The 26,816-nt window shown below is 32.5% G+C and overlaps 1 protein-coding gene and 1 pseudogene across 1 annotated transcript; one reads left to right on the top strand and one right to left on the bottom strand.

The window, feature by feature from the left end:
* Positions 1-2,270: 2,270 nt before the first annotated feature.
* Positions 2,271-4,472, bottom strand: LOC137813752 (NAC transcription factor 47). The gene is made up of 3 exons (XM_068616167.1): positions 3,994-4,472; positions 3,554-3,852; positions 2,271-3,235 (listed from the first exon to the last, which is right to left on the bottom strand). The coding sequence occupies exons 1-3, from the start codon at positions 4,154-4,156 to the stop codon at positions 2,660-2,662; spliced, it is 1,038 nt and encodes a 345-aa protein (XP_068472268.1). The 5' UTR covers positions 4,157-4,472; the 3' UTR covers positions 2,271-2,659.
* Positions 4,473-25,353: 20,881 nt separating this feature from the next.
* LOC137815653 (uncharacterized) lies at positions 25,354-25,914 on the top strand (annotated as a pseudogene).
* The last annotated feature ends 902 nt before the right edge of the window (positions 25,915-26,816 follow it).

The raw sequence follows: 26,816 nt of genomic DNA, 5'->3' as shown, positions 1-26,816 counted from the left end.
CTGAGTTCCTGTTCACATCGAGGGTGGGGTAGATTTTTCGCCATAAACGACAAAGTAATCCATTGAATTATTTTCATACCATTTTGTGTATTTTAAAATTTTAGACATTTTAGTGGTTGGGTGATTTTTCACTTTGAATATCTAAAATTCTTTCCTCTTGGAAGTACATTGCTCAAAGAAATACCTTAGTAGAGAGATAAAATTAACAGATAAATATTTCGGTAAAATATTTATTTGCTACATCATAATTAAAATAATATATTAAAAAATTGTTTTTACAACAAATAACGCAGTCGTAAATTTGGTTGTTTTTTTTACCTGTTTTGGTCATTAAATAATATTTACTTTCTTCATAATTTGTAAAAAAAAGATAAAAAATATTAAATATACATAAATTGTAAAACAAAAGATCAATTAAATAAAGAAGGTGAACTAATAATGTAAAAAAGCTGATACTTCACATAGAGAATTGCATGGGCTCGAAAAATCTAAGTTTAACAGATAAATCAATTGGAAATATAAAATGTTGAATTTGATTAGGTCAAGTGAGGTTGAATTTAATTATGAATTTACGTAATTCGTATCCTACTCATGCACACGTTCATCTCGCTACAATCGTTGACCATGAGAAAGTCTCTATTTTTGGTTTTCCATTTTTCGGTGTTTTTTCGGTGTTTTTAATGACAATTTTTGGTGCTTACTTGTAATCATCCTAGTGTAATATCTTCGAGCAATAAATAATGAAAAACAAAACTTAGACTAAGGAGGTTATTTGATTCATGCGCATAGAATTTTGCATGTAGTGACAAAAAGGTGATTGAAGAGATGAAATAATTAAAATAAGTGGAGTATGGTGAACACATTAATATTGCATTCTATTGGTACCACTTTATGTTTCTTTGTGGTTATTGGTTACAATCATGAAAATTAATCATGAACACGTGGGAAGTAATTTGAAATAGTAGATAAAGATCATTCCTCATGCAAACTTAAATATATGACAAAAGACAAATTCAAAATTTTGTATATTCTTCTTTGGGTAGAGGTTAAGTTACATCCAATTAATGCATGATGTTGTGTAAGTTAATTTCCCTTCCTTTTTAAATGTTATTTAAAGTTTTATATATCAAAAGATGAAATACTTTTTTATTTTTAAAAAAAAATTATAAAAAAATTTATTTTAGTTTTTTAGTTTCTACATTGCGTAAGAGTATAAATAGTAAAACAAAATTATTGTTGTTGTTTAAAATTTGAAAATGGCATTAAATAAAACAATAAAATCTCTAAAAATGCGAGGCTTAAAAATGAAGGGAATAATAGTTAATTAACTATCCATTATTTTCTATATACACACATTGCACGAGTTTATAACAAGCACAATTGCTTATTTAGTATATTACACTTTCCTGTTCTCTTATAATTGTTCCTCAAGTTTTATTTAATCCAAATCAAAGAACATTAATTTTTTTTCTATTTTTAATGCATTTTTAAGCGAATTACTTATTATACCTCTTTCAATTTTCTTATTTCAAAATATATTATTAAAAATTACAAAAAACTATTTATATGTTAAAAGTAAAGATTTAGAGATATTATATGATATAATTTATGTAAAAACTAATTTTAGTTTATTGGAAAGGTTCTTCTATTTTTTATTTGTTCAAGAAATATTTATAATAAAAAAACTCGTCCAAACAATTTCCAACGTATTTTCAAAATCTATAAGGTAAGAATATGCGATGCTCTAAGAAAGCAAATGTTAATTCTTGTAATACCTAAAGTCAATGAGTTTATACATATTTTTATTAAAAGCAAATACAAATTTTTAACCATATTGTGTCATAGCACGCTTAATTATTATGTGGTATGGGGAAGTTGGACTTGGGTGGGAGTTTATTTGAAAAGGAGCCAAAAAAGTTGGACTTGACATCTAAAATTTGGACCCATTCTTCCAACTAGATATTTAGAAAAAACATGGAAGCAACGAAAGGTGTGGGAAAAAATTTGGGTAGAAAATAAAGACGACACGTTTTCATTTCTCACCCAATTGATGTAATTCATGTTTTTAATTAATTAACTTATTGACGCGTTTCTTAGTTCTTAGGTTGAGGTTCAAAGTGACTTCAATAATGCATGTGAATAGTAACAGATGATAAAGTTGCACTGTTGAACACGCTGAAATGGCAAATAATGGCATTCCAAGCACAAAAGAGAATTCGTAGCTAGCTATCCTTTCTGGGAAAAGAATGAAAAATATCAACACAATCAACTACAATCAATACCTTATCTACAAAGTATATTATAAAGCTAACCTCCAAATCCAAACACGTACAAATTAACATTCTGCACACAAATTGTTTTGATTTGTCATAGAAACTTGGATATTTTGTTTCTACAGTTTCTTGACACCTAGAATGATGGAATATTTCTTTTGATTCTATACCAAATTGTTCTCCCTAACAAGATACCTTCTATTTTTCATTCTCCAGCACAAATTAATTGAAGGAAAAAAAACGCTATAATAATGTCTAAGAACTAAATTACTAACCCTTATCTAGTGATGAAATTGGTGGGCTCAGCTTTTGAATATTTTACTTTAATTTTTCTATTTCCATTTTTGTTTTTTTGTCCGACTTAATAACTTATTGGTATGTTTAGATTATCCTTGAAATTGAAGCTGAGGACCAAGCAGTAACCGCTGATTCAGTAAAGACTGTTTGACGAGGTAGTTCCATTGTGGATTCTCGTATGTAGGAAAGTTGCAAGAGGAACTCAGGTATTTCTTTGATGGGTACAGAGTTTCATCATCAATGTTTGAAACTTGGCGCTTTGGCCTCATGCTTTCCATGTTGGAGAGTGAAGGGTTCAATTGGGTGTTCTTCTGAAACGTGTAGCTATTGGTGGGGTTGTTGATTGGAGAGGATTGTTGTTCCAAATTCTCACTGTTGAAGCCTGCACTTGATCCAATCCCTGCAGGGTTGGAATGATTCTCTGATAAGAAACTGCTTAGTACAGAGTAGTCCATGGCATCCAACAGGTTGGAAAAGGACACAGATTTTTGAGACATCAATGTGGTCTGAGGAGGTGGTGTTGGAAAATTTAAGATTGGTAAAAGGGTCTCTTTGAATAGGTGTTCCTCTGCTTGATCTACCTCACCAACCCCTATTGTTGCCTCCGCTGAAGTTAGAGCATGTTTGGACTTCTTGTAAATCCGACACAACACCCAATCATCCAACTGCAATAATTATTAATGCATATCAGCCATAAGCAAACAACATGTGGTATGGTTAACAAGGTTTTAAAAATCTCGAATCAAAGAAATTTTTACATGATCCAATCAATCACTACATGCATGGCACATTCTCAAGTTTGAATAGTAAATTAAACAACATAGTTAAGTGCCAAGTGAAAATTGATTACAATCATATAGTCTGACATAATCTAATAACTGTTTTTACATTCTACAATATTTAAGAATGAACATAAAAATGTAACGGAAAAAACTATAATTGAAAACATTTTTGGGTAATAAGTGGGGTCATGAAGCGCTTACTCTCATGGAGGAGTCTTTGAGCTTAATGGGTTTGTTGTTGTCTACAAGGCGATATTCATGCATGATCCAATTGGTCTTGACACCCTTTGGGGGTCTTCCTTCGTAGAACACCAAAGCCTTCTTCACACCAACGTTCTCTTGGGCTGCTCCACCTTGCAATGATGTCACTATGGTCTTATCTGTGCCAGTGGCCTTCCAATATCCTGAAGCAGCTGCCCTGTTTGGCCTTGCCCCATTTGGGTACTTTCGGTCTCTAGGACTGAAAAAATACCATTCTTTCTCCCCAAACGTTGCTTTTGCTGTTAGAAAACCACATCAAACACTAATAAGTGGACCTGAGTGATTCACATCTCCGACATGGACACTCACAACAATGATCATGCATTATTCATTATGTATGTTTGGTAACAAAAAATAAAGGAAGTGGAAGAGAGAGAAACCTGGCAAGTCCCATGGATCTAACTTGTAGATATCAACCTCGGCAATGATGGAAACGGGCAAGGGTATGGATGCAACCTTTTTGCTAAGGTAGTGAAGAATGAGCTCTTGATCTGTTGGGTGGAACCTAAAACCGGGTGGCAAATTGGATTGAGGGCTTCCCATTATGGGGGAGGCTAAATGTTGTGGTGTGAATGAAGACAGAAGAATAACACAAGTGGCTAATGGGTAGTTGAAAAATGCATAGAAGAGGGAAAGAGAGGATTGAAATTTTTGGGGTGGGGAGAAGAGAGGGCATTTTATGGTTGTGGGATTTTGTCGCCATGTGGAAAGAGATTAGGTTGAGAGGGGCAAGGGGGTGTGAATGAGAAGAAGAGATGAGTTCAAAAAAGATTGTAAGTGGGGACCATGTAAAGTGAGAGAAGCAATGAGGAATTGGTGATGGCTAGCCACAACATCATCTACCAAGAGAAACTTTGTCACTTGATAATGGCCCAATCACATTGAGATATTATGCAATTGCAAACACTCCCACTTTTGTCCTTTCTCTTGGATTATTGCGTGCATTGGCGGCGGCTAGTGACATCATTTTCTTCAGATAAGACGACGACACGTGTCATTGCCAAACCCACAAGATAAAATGATTGATGGCTAAATTCATAAGAATAATTTAATAATATTTTCTTCTCCTTTATGAAAATATTCTCTTCCAACGGATTCCAGAAATTTTGTTTAAACGGATTAAAAAAAATGAAAATGCGAATAACAAAATTAAAAGCATAAAAATAAAGAATTATCTTTCACTAAACATTTCATACTTTATAGGAATGATTCATAAGGAAATACCATGCATAATTAAGTATGCTTTCAATATAATTAATAATATAAAAAATTATTTATAACATGATTTATTATACTATTAACTTATTTATATTTGTAGTAATATTTATTATTTTAAAATATAACTTTTTGTTTATTAAGATTTGATAATGATTTTTTATTTTTATTTAAACTCTAATACATATTTGAGTTTTTTTATATTAAATCGTTTTAAGAACAATTGTTTTCTAAATATATAAAAAATTAAATTTATTACTCAATTAAAATAATTACAAATTTTCTACTCGTCTCATACTTTTTACTTTAATCAAAATAATCCACCTTGTTCTATCTTTCTCTCTCTTGTTTCCTTCTTCACTCCGCCTCTAATTCAAACCAAATATATTTAAATAAAAGAAAATGTTATTGTAAAGCATATTTAATATTTTATTTATTTAATAAATGAAAAATTGACGTAGAATTGTTGAATGGGAAATATAAGGTGATTAATGTTTTTGTGTTGGCATTGGTCTATGAAACTTGGAAGAATCTTTTGGGAAAATAGTAAGTTGTTCTCTTGAGAAAATGTATATTTTAATGTTGGTGGGCGTTGTCATCGTCGTGGATTGAGGTGGGAACTACGATTATTATGCGTGTGGCTTTGACACTTTGACTGGATACCCAATGTTTTATTTTATACTTCTGGGTCTATGAATAGGATCATTTTTTCTCTTCTTCGTTTTGTTTTCTATTTTAATATTGTGTTAGGGTTGAGTCAAGAGTGTGCATGGCACAAGCATACTCATTAAAACAAGTTCCTAGTTTTATACTTACCACTTTTTCTTCTTCTTTTATTCCATCTTCTACATTGTATCCTTTGTTTCCATTTCTAATTTATTTTATCTATGTATTTTCACTATAAAAATATTAAATAAAAATTAATTTTAAAAATAAAAAATTATTATATTGACTAAATTAGATATTATCTTAAAAACTACAAAATTATTAATATTTAAAATAATTTTATTATTGATAAATAAGTTTTAAATTGATATCTAATTAGTTATTAATATTTTTTTAAAATAATATTTAATTTAATTAACATAAAAATTAATTATTTTTTTATTAGAATTGGTGTATGATTTTTAGAAGTGGTAGTTGATTTTGTTCTCTTCTTTTGCATGTCAATTTCCCTATTACAATAATCTTATACGAATAATCACATCGCCAATAGAAAGTTAGTGTGGCTTAACTATAATTATTGAATTTAAATTATAGATATGCAATTACATTAAATGTTTAAATGAAGAACTTTATCACCAAAATGATGTTGTTCAATTTAAATATATGATCGTTTTCTATTATTAGTATTTTGAATAATTGAAGACTAATATATGTTATTAAATTAATTTTTAGTTAAAAAATAGATTTTAATAAGAATATCAATATTACTAAAGGAGATTGATTTTATTATTGCTAGTCCGTTCAATATATTTGCTAAACCTTTACCTATCGAAACTCTTGAAATCTTAAAAGACTATAAAAAATTATTTATTATAATAAAAGATAGTTGAAGAATACTACCATCACTGAAAGATAATAAAGGAAAAGATATATCATTAGGGAGTTTTTATTCAAAAGAAAGATTTTACTATTGATAGGAGATCTGCTTTAATATTTAATATATAGTTCATTCTAATTAGGCTTATACACTAGAATATAAGAATACATATAAAATGAGTAAATACTTAAACAAATCTCTAAAAGTTTAGTATATAAGGTTTCTCCTGGACAGGAGTGATCGGGATCTTGGACCAAGCATTTGGGTATGGTCGACTCGACTTTGGGTCCAAAAGACGGGTCATGAGTTCGACCCAATTTTAATGGTAAGTACGGTGATGAATAATTAAAGTAGGAAAAATATTGAGTTGAATATATTTGTTAAAATATATAAAGTTGTTAGTCAAAATATATATATATATATTATGTTAGAATATAAGTATAAAGTCATTAGTTAAATAAATGAGTAAAGTTGTTAATTAAGTAGCGAGCACCTGTAAAATAAAGGTGCATGAGATTTTCTTCTGTTGTTAGCACCATGAGAGAAGGTGTCCGTAGGAAAAATATATTTCTGTTATATATGCTTTAAGTTAAGATTATATTCCCGTGGGCAAAAGATGTTAAAGGGATAACTATAAAAGGGGCTTGAGACTCCCAATAAAGGTATGTTGTTTCTGAGTGATAGAGATTGAAACTGATTATTATTTTGTATGCTCTCATTGACTTGATTGTCGGAGTGTGATCAACAGGTAGAGCCACATCTGTCTCGATGGAGCGTTATTCCAGTGCACCAAGAAGAGACAAACTAGAAGCAGAGCTTGCCCATCCAGTCAACCCAAGGTCAACCGACAAGAACATTTGGCGCCCACCGTGGGGCCCGATAAAAGACTATCCCATCCGCATTCATGATTGAGCCTTCTAACATGATGAGAAACACAAGGCAAGGCCCGTAGAGATCTGAAGGAAGTGACGCCCCCATTTTACAACAACTCATGGATGCCATGAGGGCCCTCCAGGAGGCCAACAAGGAGCACAGACGAAAGTAAGAATGGATCCAAGAGCGGATCCAAAAAGAAGCCAAGGCTGAGAAGGAAAGGTTACGAGCGGAAGCCCGATATCTTAATAGGAGAGACTTCGAGCGAAAGCCCGAGTTGAGCAAGCGCTTTTGCAGAATCGCCTGATGGCAGAAATTGAGGCATCTCGGATAGCAATGGAAGGGCATGCGCAAGCCAATGAAGAGTTGTGCAAAACCATTGAAGAAATATGCAAGACCTTGCACCAACATGTTCAACGTTCCACCAGGGAACGACCTCTAAGCTTGCCAACGAGGAATAGTCCCAAACCATTCTTGACAGAGATCATGGATGAGCATATGCCAACTCATTACATCACACCGAAAATTGCCTTTTTGACGGGGATAGAGGACCCTGAAAATCAGCTTACGACATTCAACGCTAAGATGATTATCTCCGAAGGAACGAATGTCATCCAATGTAAAATGTTCATGGACACTTTTACAAGTACAACCCTACAATGGTTCAGTGGGATCCCTGATGGGCATATCACCTCTTTCTCTTAATTTCCCACGATGTTTAGAGAGCAATTCTCCGCCAACAAGGTCAAACCTCCGAGGATATATGACCTTTTCGACGTGAGGCAAAGGGAGGGAGAGTCGTTGAAGGATTACCTGAATAGGTTCAATGCGCTTACGATAAGACTTCAAACACATGATGAAGATATGATGATCACCGCTTTTGAGCAAGGGATCACGACAGGACCATTCAGCGACTCCTTAATCAGAAATCCAACGGAGACATTTTCCGAGGTACGAGAACGAGTTGTCGCTCACATCGAAGCAGAGGAGGTCGTAGTAAAAAAGAACGCAACTCACATTTTAAGGCAACCTAGGCCTAAGGAAAGCATCCAAGCTCGACTTGTACTCTTCTTCCCACGGTGACAATGGATATCACCATTGGATCATCTTCATGTGGGACCACGTCTCCCAGGTCAAGACTCGTAAAGCAGAGGTCGGGCTCTACCGGTTGGTCAGACCGCTTCGCCTCTACTATCATTACTTCTCTCGTGTATTTCTTACGCTTGGAGGCAGAGCATCCCCCTCCCGATATGGTGTTTAGCTCTCCATGGACTAGTACCCCATGCCCTTGGTCCCCTGAAGCAATCTCTTCCTTTGACCCCTACTTGTTTCCTTCCAGATATTCCTTCAAGAATTCATCCTTTACCAAGACTGTTAACTGATAGCCCAGAGTTATACAATGCTCCACGTCATGCCCAAATCCCTTGTGGAACTCGCACTAGGGCTCCTTTCGTGGCCCCAAGTTCCTGTCAAATTTTGGGGGGAATTTCAATGTATCCACCACCCCTGGCATATTCAACAACTCCTTGTAAGTCATCTGAAACCTTGGTTGAAATGCCAGGTTTTCCCTTTCCTTCGTCCTGGGCTGGTTCTTCCTAGTTGAATATGGTGCTCGTCTTACGTCTGACCTTTTCTCGGTCGCCGTTTCGTGGACCCTCAGAGGTCGGGCTCGGCTACCTTATTTGGGCTTGGCTTGCCTTGGGTGTGTGTTATCGTGCTTCACATATACTGCTTCTTCTACACCGATGTGAGCAACAGCTCAACGTCGTATCTCCCCAAACGTTCTTGTTGGATTCCTGATCAGTGAGTCGCTAAACGGTCCCGCCATGATTCCCCGCCCAAAGGCGTTGATGAAGATCAAGTAGAGGAGGCACTTGAGGCCCAAGCCCAACCCATGAGCTCAATATCCTCCATGCCTCAAAGAATTACTAGGAGTAAGGTCAAGGCTTTGGGAGATGAGCATCATTGGATGTCTCTTTTTGTAATGACTTTTGTGTAGTTTTTAGGAGAACATTAAAGGAAGGTGTAGAGATGAAATAAGGGGTGCTAATGTACAAAAACAAGTCACACCTTCCATGTCAACATCTCTTTTCTCATTTTGGTTTAGCTTTCTTGCTTATACCTTTTCTTGCTTGTCTTTTCCTTTTTCCTCAAGTTTTGTGGTGTATTTTGCTTTGGCATTTTTCACTTGAGACTCATCCAATCCACAAGAGAGGCTTAGTTAAGGAAAGAAATATTTTCTTGGAGTGGTTTGAGTGCATTTCTTTGCCTATTGCCGCAAGCTTTCTTTTGTTTATTGACTAACAAGTTTTCTTTAATTGTTTTCTCTTTGTGTTTTGTGTTTCTTTGTTATCATGGCTAATCTTTCTAGTGGAGAATCCTCTAAGCCTTATTCACCTCAAAAAGCATACCTAATTGGTGAATTAAAGGATGCCAAACTAACAATTGCACAAAAGGATGAGGTAATAAGACAAGTGGAGGCAAGGCTCCAAAGATTGGAGATGGATCATGAAGATATTCATCAAAACCGAGAGAGAAAACCTCATTATCATCATAGGAATTCTTCCCGGACTTCTCAAAGTTCTTATGGACATCATGAAGAAACCGAATGGAGGAGGCATCAACATTATGAAGATAGGCGCCAAAATGTGGCTAAACCTTATTTGCCTTATGTAAAATTACCTAGTTTTAGTGGTGAAAGGGATCCTAATGTGTATTTGGGATGGGAGGCAAAAGTTGAGAAAATCTTTCATGTACATGAGGTCCTAGAAGACCAAAGGGTTAGGCTAGCTTCTTTAGAGTTCATGGACTATGCCATGCAATGGTGGCACAAAACTCTTATGGACATTGGGCTAAACAAGAGGTCGCCCGTGGTCTCTTGGGATGATTTAAAAACATGTATGCGTGCTAGATTTGTCCCTCCACACTTTAGGAAATACCTTTTGTTGAAGCTCCAAAAGCTTCATCAAGGCACGCTTAGTGTGGATGGTTATTTTAAAGAACTTGACACGCTTTTAATCAAAGTTGATATGCATGAAAGTGATAAAGCTAAAATGGCTAGATTTGTTAGTGGTCTTAGAAGGGAAATCCGAGATGTAGTGGAGCTTTATGAGTATTCTTCTTTAGAAACGTTGGTTCACCTTGCCATCAAGGTAGAATCTCAAATTGCAAGGAAAAATTCTTTTAAAAATTCTCATAATGATGGCTACTACCACTCTTCTTGAAAAAAAAAAATCTTTTTCAAAGTATCCTTCTAAAGACTTTACTTTCAAACCTAGAGATTCCAAGCCTTCCACTTCTACTTCTAAATCACCATATAAATCTTCAAGTAAGAAATGTTTTAAATGCTTATGTTATGGTCATATAGCGATTACTTGCCCTTCAAAGCAAAATATGATGATGCATGATGGGGTGGTTGTGAGTGAGCATAGTTCGAATTCCTCTATATCTTCCACACCTCCTAGATCCTCGAGTGAGCAAGAGAGTGAAAGTCCACATGAAGGTGATCTATTAGTAGTGAGACGAATGCTTGGTCAAGTTTTGAAACCCTTTGATGAAAGTCAAAGAGAAAATATTTTTCATACAAGATGTCTCATTAATGATAGGTTATGTTCTTTAATAGTGTATGGGGGTAGTTGTGCCAATGTGGCAAACACAAGAGTAGTAGATAAGCTTGGATTGTCTACTATCTCTCATGCAAAGCCCTACAAACTACAATGGTTAAGTGAGGTTGGGGAAATAATAGTTAACAAACAAGTCCTCATTGCTTTTTCCATTGGTAAATATAAAGATGAGGTATTGTGTGATGATGTCCCAATGGAAGCAACTCATGTTCTTTTGGGTAGGCCATGGTAATTTGATAGAAAAGTTTTTCATGATGGCTTTTATCAACAAAATTTCTTTTAACTTCCATGGGCACAAGGTCATACTTAAGTCTCTCTCTCCAAAGGAAGTCAATGAGGATCAAATTAAAATGAAGGAAAAGAGAGAGAAAGAAATTGATAAAAAGAAGTTCCAAGAGAAGCCTTCTCATGTCAACACAACAAGTCAAAAAGGTAATAGTTGCTCAAAAGCCTATATTTTTAGTTATTCCTAGGATTCTTGATAGTGAGTCGGCTAAAGATAGTCCCACATGCTTGGACAACTTGGTAAAGGAATATGAAGATGTGTTTCAAGATCCTCCTAAAGGTTTACCACCTCTAAGAGGGATTGAACACCAAATAGACTTCATGCCCGGGGTTTCTTTACCAAATTGCCCAACATATAGGACCAGTCCCATGGAGGCCAAAGAAATTCAACAACAAGTTGAGGACTTAATAGCTAAGGGGTGGGTACAAGATAGCATGAGCCCATGTGCTATGCCTGTCATACTTGTCCCTAAAAAGGATGGGACATGGAGGATGTGTACGGATTGTCGTGCTATAAATAACATTACCATCAAGTATAGGCATCCCATTCCAAGGTTAGATGACTTGTTGGATGAATTACATGGGTATAAAATATTTTCCAAAATTGATCTTAAGAGTGGTTACAATCAAATTCGTATTAAAAGGGGGATGAATGGAAAACTGCTTTTAAGACCAAATTTGGTTTATATGAGTGGTTAGTCATGCCTTTTGGCTTGACTAATGCTCCTAGTACCTTCATGCAACTCATGCATCATGTCTTAAGAGCATTCATTGGCAAGTTTGTTGTAGTTTACTTTGATGATATTCTCATATATAGTTTGTCTTTAGAACAACATGAGCAGCATGTTAGGGAAGTTTTAGAAACCCTTAGGAAGGAGAAGTTGTATGCTAACCATGCTAAATGTTTCTTTGCATTAGATCATATAGACTTCCTGGGGTTTGTTATAAGTTATTAAGGGGTGCATGTTGATGAAACAAAAGTTGCAGCAATTCAACATTGGCCAACACCCACCAATGTTAATGAGGTACGAAGCTTTATGGACTTGCTAGTTTTTATAGTCGGTTTGTGAAAGACTTTAGTACAATTGCCACACCTTTAAATGCCATAGTAAAGAAAGATGTGGTTGTTAAGTGGGGACAAGAGCAAGAAAATGCTTTTATAACTTTGAAAGACAAATTGACTAAAGCCCCCATCTTAGCTCTTTCTAACTTTGCTAAGACATTTGAGATAGAGTGTGACGCCTCCAATATAGGAATTGGGGTTGTCCTCCCTCAAGAGGGTCATCCCATAGCTTATTCTAGTGAGAAACTCAAAGGGAGTCATATCAATTACTCCACTTATGATAAAGAACTTTATGCTCTTGTTCGAGCTTTGCAAAATTGGCAACATTATCTTTTTCCTAAGGAATTTGTGATCCATGGTGATCATGAGTCCCTTAAATATTTGAAAAGCCACAACAAGCTTAATAAGAGACATGCTAAGTGGGTGGAGTTTATTGAGCAGTTTCCTTATGTGATCAAACATAAACAAGGTAAAATTAATGTGGTTGCTGATGCTCTTTCAAGAAGATATACCTTGTTAAATGTTTTGGATGTTCAATACTTAGGTTCTGATCACATAAAGGAACTCTATAGTGATGACCTTGATTTCTCTCTAATCTATCAAGAGTGTTCCAAAGGAGGACACAAAGACTTTTTCTTACATAATGGTTTTCTTTTTAAAGGAAAAAGACTTTGTGTTCCCTAAGGATCTATAAGACAATCTCTTGTTGGAAAGGCTCATGAGGGCGGGCTTATGGGACATTTTGGGATATCTAAGACTTTAGAAACATTGCATGAACATTTCTTTTGGCCTCACATGCACAAATCCGTACATAGCTTCTGTGATAAATGTATAGCATGTAGGAAGGCTAAATTTAAAGTTCATCCCCATGGTTTATATACCCCTCTTCCTATCCCAACAATGCCTTGGGTTGATATTTCTATGGATTTTATCTTAGGACTACCCAAGACATCGAAGGGTAAGGATTCCATCTTTGTGGTAGTGGACCGTTTTTCTAAGATGGCTCATTTTATTCCATGCCACAAAGTTGATGATGCTTGTTATATTACAAATCTCTTCTTTAAGGAAGTTGTTCGTTTGCATGGGCTTCCTAGAAGTATAGTATCTGACAGGGATTCCAAGTTCTTAAGCTACTTTTGGAGGACCTTATGGGGCAAACTTGGCACAAAACTTTTGTTTTCTACTACTTGCCATCCCCAAATTGAAGGTCAAACTAAGGTGGTTAATAGAAATTTGGGTCAACTGTTAAGATGCTTTATTTCCGGGAACCCAAGGGTTTGGGAGAATTTACTACCTCATATTGAATTTGTATATAATATAGTAGTAAATTCTACCACTAGCCATTCTCTTTTTGAGGTTTTTTATAGGTTCAATCCCCTTAAACCTCTAGATCTTTTTCCAATCCCTGTACTTGATGAGGTTATATGCAAGGATGGATTTGAAAAGGCTTCTTTTATTAAAGACTTGCATAACCACATTAAGTTACAAATTGAGAAGAAGGTTGGCAAGTATGCTAAAATTGTCAACAAGAGGCGCAAGGCATTAATCTTTACACTCGGCGATTGGGTTTGACTTCACTTGAGAAAGGATAGATTTCCTACTCAAAGGAAGTCCAAACTTATGCCTTGTGGTGATGGTCCTTTTCAGATCATCAAGAGAATTAATGATAATGCCTATGAGTTAGATATTTCTATACCTATCTTGGTAGTAATTCTTATAATATCAGTGATCTAACTCCTTTTTTTGCAGGTCTTCAAAATTCGTGGTCGAATTCTCTCCAACCCGGGGAGTATGATGAAGATCAAGTAGAGGAGGCGCCTGAGGCCCAAGCTCAAGAAGCCCAAGCCCAAGTGGGGGCCCAAGCCCAACCCATGAGCTCAACATCCTTCATGCCTCAAAGGATTACTAGGAGTAAGGTCAAGGCTTTGGGAGATGAGCATCATTGGATGACTCTTTTTGTAATTACTTTTGTGTAGTTTTTAGCAGAACATTAAAGGAAGGTATAGAGATTAAATAAGGGGTGATAATGTACAAAAACAAGTCACACCTTCCATGTGACATAAAGAGTAGGTGTAGATATAGTTTTAGGAGGTGCTAAAGTAAGAAAACAAGTCACACCTCCCATGTGACTTGTTTAGGCGCCGGATTTGAGTGCTTTGTATTTCAAATTTCTCTCTTCTTTTGCAACCCTCTAAACACTATAAATAGAGGTGTTTAGCTCTTGAAAAATATTAATGAATTGGAGTAAAGTTACTATGCACAATTTTATGTGAGTTGTGAGAATTGTTTTCTCCTAACTAGTCTCATCTTGTGAGTGTTTGGGAAGCTCTCAAGTGGCGGCATCTTGCGCTTATCTTGAATCAACCACCATCCAAGTGGCGTGTTCTTCCCTTCCATGCTACAACCACATAAGTCTTTCTTATTCCATTTCCGAAGCATGTTTAGTAAATTCCAATCGGTAGTTTGTGTTCTTATGTTTTGTTCTTCCATTTCATTCGGTTGTTCTTGTTCATCTAGTGTATTCCTTTCAATTCTGCACTTCTAGCTTAATTTGATTCAGTAATTGTGTTTCAATTCCTTGTGTTTGTTTTCAGTTCAATTTTGTATTAAGTTTGTGAATCGGTTCCTTGTGGAATGACACTCAATCTTGAGTTAGGTTCATCTTTTGGAAGGCATTGTTCTCCATTGATGCTTCCTTAAGTTCCTCCACTTGTACCGAATTGTTTGTCTTTGTTTACAGCTCCTAATTGTCATCATTCTTCACCTCTAATTGTGTTTTACCTTGGATCTTTGGAAATGAACCTTCACATTTACTTAACACTTGTTAAGTTAATGTTTAGTGGGGATTTTCCTTAAGTGACTCACCTTAAATTGCTAAGAATCTTGATCCTAATTCTTAAGAAGTGTCATAAAATTAATGAATCTAAAATCAACTCACATCAGGTGTGGACCATCAAGGGCTCATCCCGGGTCTGAAGCTTCACTGTCAACGCCCCGAAACTGTTCAAAAAATTCTTCAGAGACTCACCTTGCCTCTGCTTCATGCCAAAAAGATCGAAGAAGACCAGTGGTCGGGCCTAATTAATAATGAATTGTTCTCTGAACAACACAAAAAACTGATTGAAGGAGGTGATGTGGCCGTCAGGAAGGCCATTAAAGCACTGCAGAGTTGTGCATGTGAACGTACCCATGAACATCTTCCAATGTATGGCGTCTATTCCTCTCGAAATGATCATCTAGGCATTGAATGTCATAAGATGGCTCTTGGGGTCTTCTACTCCCGTGAAAACAATCTTGGGCGTTATGTAGTTAGCCGTTATGAGAGCGTCCATGATCGCTTTCGAGAATGGCTTGGGGCGAGCTCTTAGCTGAGCAATCGGGCCTAACTCCACTGTAGAGAATTCATCAAGTTGTTGTAAGTTCTTGCGCAATTCTTCATTGGCCTTGCACAACTCCGCACTTCTTGCTCGTGACACGTCTATCTCTGCCATCAGCTGATCTTGCCTGAGTAGCTACTCAACTCGAGCTTCTATAATGAGCTTTTCCAGTTCAACTCTAACTATTGCCATTGCGTCTGCTGTCAGTCTTTCTTGCTCGGCTCTGGCCTCTCGTTGGATTCGCTCCTGCTCTCTTTTGTACTGCTCATTGGCTTCTTAGAGAGCCCTCACAGTTTCCATAAGTTTTTGTATAATGGGGGCGTCGTTCCCCTCATATCCCAGTGGACCTTGTCTTGTGTTCCTCATCATGTTTGAAAACTCAAGTACAACTGTGGATGGAATCAGGTTTTACCGGGCCCCACGGTGGGTGTCAAATGTTCTTGCCGGTTGACTTGCTCGCCTGTTGACTCTGGTGACAAGTTTTGGCTCTATCTGTCTCTTCAAGAATCTGTCTTATCTCTTGTTGCTCTAGAACGTAGTTCTGTTGAAACAAAGGGGGTCCTACCTGTTGATTGCACTCTGACGATTATGTCAATAAAGGGCTTACTAAAAATTAAGAAGTATTCAGTTTCAGCTTTAGAAACAACGTACATTTACCTAGGGTCTCAAACCCCTTTTATAACTTATCTTTTGTAATAGCTTTCTCTCACGAAAACATACTCAATAGGAAAACATTTTGTTCAGGGCACCCTCTCACGGTGTTGCAACAAAACAGAATCTTGTTTCTAAATAGTGCATAAAATAACAATAGAATAATCACCTGCCAGCAGGGCACCAACTCATGTGCCAACATCAGAGGGATATTCCACTTACCTCACTCATGGTGCAACGTTATCTTTTCCATGCATGTAACTTAACTATTATGTGTTCTAGCACATATGTACTTAAGTTAAAAAGAAACATTTACTTGACCTAGGTATCACATGTTCTATATGTACCCCTAGGTCCAAAGATACCCTTCACTAATGACTGCATAAAAGGTTAAATTAAGTCAAACGGGTTTACCAACCAAACTGGGCTCAATCACATGGCCACTTTGCTAGCCCAACAACCGAGCTGACCTACATGTGTTACGCACCAAGATCCGACCACCGAACACTGAACCTTGAATGCTCCACCATATTAAAACCACTATTATATACACGTTTTTTTTAGTGTATGATCTGATATCTTCTCCTAAAAAATAGATATCATATTGTATATAAATCATAAAAACCACATAAACCAAATCAGTAGACTAAAGAATGGCCAGCTAAAAACAGATGAAAGAAAGATATTCAAAAGTTTTGAATGAAGTGAAACATAAAAAAAAGCTTTTGGAGTATGTTATTATTCTACCTCATAGAACACTGGCCATTGACATAACCTAAAAAAAGTGCTGCGAGTACCTTTTCACTTGGGTCCAAAGAGATAAAATTATCCTCTTCACCATAGGAGAACATTTTACTACCAAATTCATATATACTTTTTAGTATTTTAGGATTGTCATATAGTTTAGGTTTAGAGTTTTATATTTAGCTTTTAATCTAAACATATTATGTAGATAATTAAGTCGAAAATTGAATTTTAAAATTTATTAATTACTTACATATTATATCGAACTTAACTTATCGTATTAATACTTAGTTTTTCAAAATTATTATTAATATTTTATGAATTTTACACCGTTATACTTTATTGATAATTTTTGAATTATAATATTATATTAATTAAAGATAAGATCAATTATATAAATATTTTTTTATAACAAATAAATTAGATTTAAATTTACTTTTTAATATATTTTTTAATAAAAGTAATTTTTCTTAGCATTGATTGATTTTGTTGTAATAAAAAGGGTTGTCGTAAGCAAAATAAAAAATAAAAAGTGATAACTTGCTACTGGCCAGCTACCACTATTGTTGGCAAACTAGAATATCACATGCATTTTTTTTCTACTTCATTGATTTATTTATATATACGTTTCCAAGTCTATGAAAGTAGTTTATTCTATGAGAACAGTCATGTATTATTAAACATAAATTTCTGAAGTTGCGTTTAATTTTCTATGTGCATGCCAGCTCATAGGCTATAAGGATTGCACTCATATAATGTATCATTCATGTCTTTCTATTCATGGAATCTTAGAGTATGCATGTATCTTAGATTCGACATGGAAATTTTGGTTGCATAATTTATGTTACTGATACGAATATTTACCAGTTTTATTATATTTAATTATATGTAACTTTCTTCATTTATCTGCAACTTTTTACTTTAAACGTGATTCAATATTGGGAGAAACATGTATACTCCTTGTAGCTTTTCTATAGATTGAAAAGATAAGATTCGCTTAAAATTTGAAAAAAAAATATGAAAAGTATCTAAATTCAGACACATCATTGATGAGGTTTGTGTGAAAAAATAGTTATTAAGTTAGTTAAAATTTGAAAAGTTAATTTCTCGAATTTTTTTGGTATATAGTTTAACATTTATTAAAATAGATAAAATTAATATTTAATTTAATTTTTTTATCACCAATAATAAATAAATATTGATATATTGATAAGTGTTTGATAAATATTTGATCTAGTTAATAAATGTAAAATAATACAAAGGGATATATTGATATGATTTTTACTTCAATTTTACTTTTTTAAAACAAAACATATTTGTTATTTTGGAAAAATAAAATTAATGACATAGATATATAGTGTAAAACTTAAATAAATAATGTAATTTAAAAAAATAGCCCGTGAAATAGTAAAAATAAGCTACCAAGAGCTTGTCAAGATACGCGTGATGGTTTCTCCTTTTCTTTATAAGGTGGCAAAGAAAAAATATTTAGATATTAAAGATAATAATAATAATAAAGAAAATGATATCATAAATTATGGCTCAAAACACACTTCATTTAGGTATTATCTAAAAATATCGTTCTCAATTACATAAATTTGTTTATTAATAAACGTATTTGTATTGATTAAAAAAATTAATTAAATTAGATGAAATTTTTTAGAGATGTTTCAATCTTTATAAAAAACCTATAAAGTTAACTAGATATAAAGTTATTATATAGATTCAACATTACATCACTCATACTACACCCACCTTCATATCCAGATAATCACAATCTTATAGCATCATATAAATATAGATATGAGACAAATACAAACTAATCATATAACATAAAAATCGTTAACATAACCAACAAACATAAGCCCTCAGCCCCAAAATGCACCCTTTTTGCTAGAAAAGCAAGAAAAACAACAAAAAATAGTCCTTGGATAGTTATTCTACCAATAACACCCTTTTGACTTCTTCCAGACCTCTTATTAAGATGTTAACTAGTATTGCATCTAACTCTCTATCTAGAGTAGTATGTATGTTCATATCCCTTATACCTCACAACCCTTCCAGCACAAAGTTTCCTATAAGCTTTATGTTTTTGGAAAACCAATACAAAGGCAACCTAGAGCTGTGATTAGAAATACCCACTCCCAAAAATAAACTTGCATGACAATTTTAATACCAACGCCAAATAAACAATGTAGATCAACAATCATCATTCAAAAAACTACCTATAGGATTCAAACACCATTCATGGTATGCAAAATTTGCTAGCCTTTCTTTATTAGTTAACCTAGACCACACTTTTAACTGAGCCAAAGTAAAAATATCTACGTTATCCACTCAACCATTCTTAAAAATGATTTTATTCATTTGTTTTCATATCTCTCGTAATATTGTTGTCCACATGCTTCCCCATAATCTATTCACCTTTTTACTAGCCCAACCCAAACTAAAGAGTTCAAAGTGTTTTCTAGCTTCACGTTGCTCAACTATGAAAACACCTATCCATTTGCTGCATTGACTCCATACTAGCAAAATCACTTTACATTTTTTAATATGGTTAACTGTCTCTTCTTCAACATTGCACATTAAGCACAAGTTACTTTCCAACACCATTCCTCTTTTCAACAAATTGTTCCTTATCGGAAGCTTGTCACTTAAAACCCTCCATGCAACCGCTTATGTTGACAGTAACGCTTTAATATTGAAAAACTCGTATAATTATTTACGACTCATCCTCCTTCCAAACTCAAACATCCTTTGTGTCCTTAACCATATTCTTGCCTTCAATTTGTAGCATCAAATGGCACTCCTCATCTTTTTCTCACTTAAATCGAGACATTCTCCAATCCAACTTCCACTGAAATCTTTTTCCATTACCAAACCCCTTCCAAATCAGGTTCATCATTTTATTGATTAAGAATGTAACGACTTCAAAATCTATTTTATTAAAAATAAGCATTTCTAACCTGAATATAAATTTTAAATAAAATTCAACTTAGTCTTAATTATATAATTTTGAAATATTATAAATTATAAAATAAAGAATTGGTAAATGTGTTGGATACTAACAATTTAATCGTTTTTTTTAAATAATGAAATGTTTGTTGGAGATCCCACAACTAGAGATTAGAGCCTTTCATTGTATATAAGTGGTGCAAACCTCAACCCTATGAGCGGATTTTATGGGGTTGAGTTAGACTTAAAATCCACTATCTAATAATGTTTATTTTATTTCTTAAAGTGTAAATAGTTCTCTAATTATGTTTTATTATTAAGTTTTTGTGAGATTATTTTGTTGCTAAAATATATTTTTAAAAACTAATTTAACAGATATAATATTTCATCATCTAACTAATATAAAGAGATAGTTTAAATTTTTAATATATTCACTAAATTAAAATTTTTATTTTTTAAAAGAATAAAATAGTTGCGCTTATATGAACTAAGTTGATATTTAACCATTAAAAAAATAAGTTGATTTAATGAAAATAATATTTTTTTTATCAAGTTTAGTACACTTCTTATTATAGTGACTGTTAAGTGCTTTAAACATATTCGTATACTTTGAGTGTCAAACACGTAAATGACGTTATATTCCAAACATTTTCTTTTGTTCCATATTTTTTATTATTTTTTTTGTATCATCTGCAATTTTTTCTTCGACCTATTTAAAATATTAAAATAGTGACCAACTGTTGCTAATGCATTCTACGTATGAATAAGATTCAGATCACTAAAGCCAGTTGTTTCTGAATTTCAAGTTGTTCTACACCAACACAAGAACAAAAGCTACTTCACACCTAAAATTATTGGGATAAGTCTATCCAATTTGGATATGTATTTGACATGCAAGAGGATAGAAAAATAAAACAAAAATAAGAAATACTAATAAAATATATAAAAGTGTTTATACGATAATATTTTAAATTTTTTTATCATGGGCGAATACCATAAATGATATATCCCTTTTGTAGCTATAGATAAGGAAAAAATGTATTTCATCCATTCTATTTTATATGAAGCTTTTTAGAGAAAAATAATTTGCACTAAATTAATTGTTGTTTTATTAAATTAATGATACATTAAAGATTTTTATCCTTGATCTATGCTTCATGCATTAAAAAAAAATCCTAAAAAGAAAAGAATAAATGAGTCAATGCGCCTAATTTAATTAGTTGGCTGATTATTGTAATTTTTGTAAATGTGATCAATTCTTACTAATAAAACATAAGTAATTAATTACAAAAAATAAAGAGTATAATAGAAAGTTATATGATATTTTTTCATAAAATTTAAAATATTAATTATATTTGTAATATCTATGTGTTAAAAGGTTTAAACGTCATATGAAATATAAAATGAAACTGAAAACAACATTTACTAGATAATTGCAATACGAATATGTTTTTACGATAAAAAATTTCTAACTCGTTTAATTATAACTTGTCACAATAAATTAATAGTTTTTTTTGTAATAAATATTTTTTAAAATGATATCCATTATAAATTTTAATTAACTGATGACTTAAACCTTTTTATACACAATGTATAGAAATTATATTTTATTTTTAATAACTGAGATATTAGATTAGTTTGGAATTTATTAAATAATATTGTTTGGTATACACAAAAATCTCCACATAAAAGGTATCTACATATATTGCTTAGAACGTAAGACATGCACCCTCCAATAATTTTGAATCCCACGTGTTCTGGTGGGTCACCTTACATTTGCTCAAGATAAGTTACACTCAACACCAAACCAACAAAGGAACCATACTAATAAACACAATCATTTTTCAAAGAAGTAATTATCAAACCAAGCATGCCACTTTCTCTCATTTTCTCCAGAATCATTAACCAAAACAAAAAAATTATTCACTTTTTTTTTTCATAACAGCATATCAAAATGTTGAACCCAAGTTTAAGTTAAAATCCTATACTAAAAAGTAGAAATATATATAAAATCAACGACTCATAAACCTATTTTATATAGATTTTAAGTTGAAGTTTATATCATGATATTTTATATAGATTTAGTCTTATTAGTATGCCAAATTTTTTTGATGTCTCTTCTAAAAAGAACTAACAAATAATTTTCTTATCATTAAATAAAAGATGATTCTGCTAAAGTGAAAATCTACTAATATAACTCATATAACTCATATTTCTCATGTCTCGTCCATATTAAATGTGTGATTAACATTGATTTATGAAATAATAATACTTTAAGCTTTTTAAATAAATGGGTCAAGAATTTTACTATGAAATTTTAGAAATAAAAAAGTTATATGTATATTAAAAAGTAAATACACATATATGTTGAAGATCTTTACAATTATATTTATTTTGGAGCAATGAAACCTAATTATGAATATCATGGTTAGAAAAGAAAGATAATACTTTTGTCCCTCTCCCAATGACCCTAAGGGTCAATAGTTGAACCATTGCCAAGTGGTCCAGGTTCGTAGGAGTGTGATAACTTTATCTTTTTTCTGAAATTAGTATTGTACCTAATGCACTTGGCTTTCCCTTTATGATTTAGAGAAGAATCAAAAGAAGTATATAATGAACTGGTTGGACCCTTCTCAGAGTATTTATGTCTATCCATAATATATATGATTGAAGTGCTTGTTGAATTCTAATTGTGGCTAAATAGGGTTTGATTGTCAATGATTGAATAATTTATTTGAACACCTTTTTTTTTCATTTCTTGCTAGTAAATGAAGGACTCTTGATTTCAATTGAGGTAGCATTGAAATCGAGTGTGGCAATGTTTTTGTTCTGCAATTAGAAATAATAATAGTAGTTTTGAAGAGTCCCAAGAAAAGTGTACGACGTTGGAGTTGGATACTGATTCTTTGGACCAAATAGGTAGAACAAAAAATGAGACTTACTATAAAAACATATCAGGTCTTTGAACTTTGAATTTAATCAAAATATCATCTTCCATGCACATTCCTATTTCCTTAAATATCTATCTATCTTGCATCCCTTATCTTAGGACATGATATACACACAAAAATATTCATGTTTGCTAAACTAAATATGAGTCAATTTTAATCTTATTCAATATCAGCACTTCAAAATATATTCTCAAGTTTAATTTTGAGTATTATATATGATTGAAAGATTTAAAAGAATGTATTTTTTTTAGGATCTTGTTAACCAATATTTAAAAGCACTCGTATCACACACACATTAAGAAATTACAGTTGTGTATTTCTTTGTATCATATTAAGGAAACTTTCCTCTTTTTAAATCTGTTAACACTGGTTAATATTTGTCCTTTTGTATTAATAAAGAAAATTAATTGAAGTTATCTAACTTTTAATTAGAGAAAAATCATACATATATATATATATATATATATTTGAGTTTCTAGAATGTAAAACTGATTTGAAGTCTACTTAATGAAAAAAAATATAAAAAATCTTAAAAAATTTAATGAATTTTATTAATAATACAAAAGTCTTAAAAAAACAATACTATATGATGACACCCTCTTAGAACAAAAGTTAACCTATCATAGATAATTAAATTATTACTTAGCCATCAAGATTGCGTAAATAATATTAAAATAGTTTATGTTAAAAATATTTCAATACATGCATGCATGTAATATTAAAAGTAATTTTCCAAAGAAAGTTACAGTGTGATAAATTAAAAAAGCACAGGCCACTGTTATGAGGCAAAGGTGATGATTATCCACAACTGTTAAATTATTATTCCTTTTTTCTTGGTCCATAACTACAATAATGTACTGTGATAATTATCCTTCAAAGATTCTTTATTCGATCGAGACCGCAAAGGAACGAGAGCTATCTCCAATACTGTTTCGGGTTTTGATGCACCAATCCCTTTGGCTCTTCACCATTGTGATGGTGTCACCTATGATGTAAGAAAAATAAAATAAAAAATAATAATTTGATATATGCATCTACCAAAATAAGTAATAACATACATAGTTATACGTAACTTTACGTAAATACAAATTCCATTAAACGATGATAGCTAGGTTTATTTTATTCTGTACACACTTATAATATTGTTTCTTATAATGAAATGTGGATGAACTTTGTTAACAATGTATAATAATAATATTTGGATTTTGATTTTAAATTTTTCTTGAAATATCATAATAGCCAAAAGAGAAAGGCAACTTCACTAGCTAACTTGTTCACCTCAAATTCAAATACCCAAACACGATCGATCGTACCAAAAACTTATTTGTTAAGTAGCATGACTGATTATGTTGCAACTTTTTACTGTATTTGCTTTTAAATATTGGAGGATAGTGCTTTTTTGTTCTAAAAAACACTGAAAACTTGAAAAGAGTGTGTGATTATCTGATGATTTTGGTTCATTTTTAAAAATTTCTCTGAAATAAAATGTTTAATTAGTTTCTGCAATCAAATGATTTTCGTGTTTAATTTTCACCAACACCAACGACTTGTACGCTTTTGAGTACATAAACTATACCATGCTTAAAATTCATCATAAATAATTGTATTGTGATACAAAATTACTTTTAGCCCTTGATAATTTATTTTAAAAAATTAAAATAATATATTCTAAGACATAAGAACCCATGAAAAAAATTCACGTCGTACTAAAATTTCTACTCTCATTGAGATTCTACCAATTTAAATAACTATTAAATTTAAATTGGTTTTTATAATTAAATAAATTTTACATTTTAGTCTTTATACTTAAAAAGTATTCTTATGGTATGAGTGTAGACAATAATAATTAAAAAATGTTACGTATAAAAATAAAAATAATATATAAATGAATAAAAATTTAATTATCAAGTAAAGCAAGTTAATTTTTATGATAAATTTTTAAATATTATTATATCAGTGAATAATATTGAAACTTATGCATAAAAAAGATATGAAAATATACAATCAAATTATCAAAATAATAAAATCATAGAAAGAAAATAAATAAATGTTGATCAAAAAATAGAAAATAAATAAATAAATTTTACTCTATGAATTAGTTTAATTAATGGATATTTTTTTAACCTTCGTTAATTTTTAAAGGTTTATTCTAAAATCTTAGGAAAATAATAGAAGATTTTTTAACTTTCATTGGGTTCTAAAGATTTATTTTAAATTTAACATCCGTTAAGTTTCAAAGGTTTATTCTAAAATTTTAATAAAATAGTGAAGGTTTTTTAACATTCGTTAATTTCCAAAGGTATAATCTAAAACTCAACAAAATAATGTGATTTTTTTAAACTTTGGTCAAGTTCTCCAATTGTTTATTGTGAAATTTGAGTAAAATAATTTAGAGTGATTTCTTTGTGCTCTGTATCAATTGAATCGCTATGTATTTCTTTTACAACATAAATACTTATGATGGTCGCTCTCTGTTACGAAGTTGGGGAGTGGTGGATTGCATTGAAAAAAGAATATGCCGACAAAGACATAAACTTGAAGTAACTTTGTTTGATGGAGTTGTTCCTGCTCCAACTACAACTCTAGATGATGGTGTAATTAATTCTGATGAAATGCATATGTACATTATTGTAATTGTCACCATCTCCAAAGGATAAGGAGATGGTGTGTTGCAATGTTCTGCTTGGCCTGACTATGTAGAGATAAAAAGGTTGTTCATACATGCAAATGAGAATATAATAGATGATCCATATGTTGTTCCGGAATTCACGTAGACTTACTCACTCATTTATACTCCTAGTTGTTTACTTAGATTTGGATTTGTGTTAACAACACCTTTTTTTGTTGGTTCTTGGCAAGGAGTTGGATGATGCGTTGCAAGACAACCTTTATCATTTTTTGGAATTAAGAGGCATAAATGATGAACTTGTTGTTTTCTTGCATCAGTACATGAAACACAAGGTTAAAGTAGAAGTTGTAAGATAGATGGAAAATGTCAATTCTTTTATTGAAAGGAAATAAGGGCATTGAATCACTACTCTTGTATTTTTTTGTCATTGAAATGTGAATCTAACTAGGTACACCTCTTTGTTTTTTGTTGACTTTTGCTTTAGATTTGTAGTTATTGTTGGTGGAACAAGATCAAAATTATTGCATCAAGTATTTAGTTGTTGGCTACTAGTAATCAAACATAACGAATCACTGTTTATGGATTTCAAAATCGAAATCCAAATCATAAAAGTGATTAAGCATGCAAAATTTGTGGAAAAGAGAAAAATTTGTCCTTGGCGAGTGTTGTAATTTTATCTTATGTGTGCTATCTTTTTTGTTCACGTAGAAGATTCAAAGCAAAAACCACAAATACAATACAATCATTTCCAATCTCCAGTACAATTTCCACCAACAATAACTACAATTCTAAAGCAAAAGTCAACAAAGATGATTGATGCATTGACATCAACAGATTACAAGCCCAACATGATAGATAAGGTATTTAGAAGAAAGGATTGTTAGAGTTGATTACTTTAGATGCACTGCTGGCTCAAAATAAAATTCTGACACAACAACTTGAAGCATTAACTGCACATATGGCTAAATTGCCACAAGAATTACAAGTTGTGCAATTTTCTCAGAGTCAAAGTCAACCAATAAGGTGTGATTTTTGTGGAGGTGATAATCTCAATGGTCACTGTTCTTATGAAACCAATTCATTTGAAGCAGAAGTAAATTACATGGACAACCAGGAAAAGCAAAGTGGTTTCTCCACAATAATGATTATTCTAAAGGTTGGATAAGTAATTAGAATCAAAATTTTGGGTGGAAACAAGATAGTGGTCCATCCAACAAGCAAGGTCCTTTCCAGCAACAACAACCTCTATATCCTTCAGTTCCTGAAAGACTGAATAAATTTCAAGATACCTTGG

This window comes from Phaseolus vulgaris, chromosome 1 (assembly GCF_051622355.1).
Source record: "Phaseolus vulgaris cultivar YP4 chromosome 1, ASM5162235v1, whole genome shotgun sequence".
In the NCBI taxonomy this organism is placed as follows: domain Eukaryota; kingdom Viridiplantae; phylum Streptophyta; class Magnoliopsida; order Fabales; family Fabaceae; genus Phaseolus; species Phaseolus vulgaris.
The sequence above is the reverse complement of the archived record's forward strand: the minus strand, read 5'-3'. Positions and strand labels throughout refer to the sequence as shown.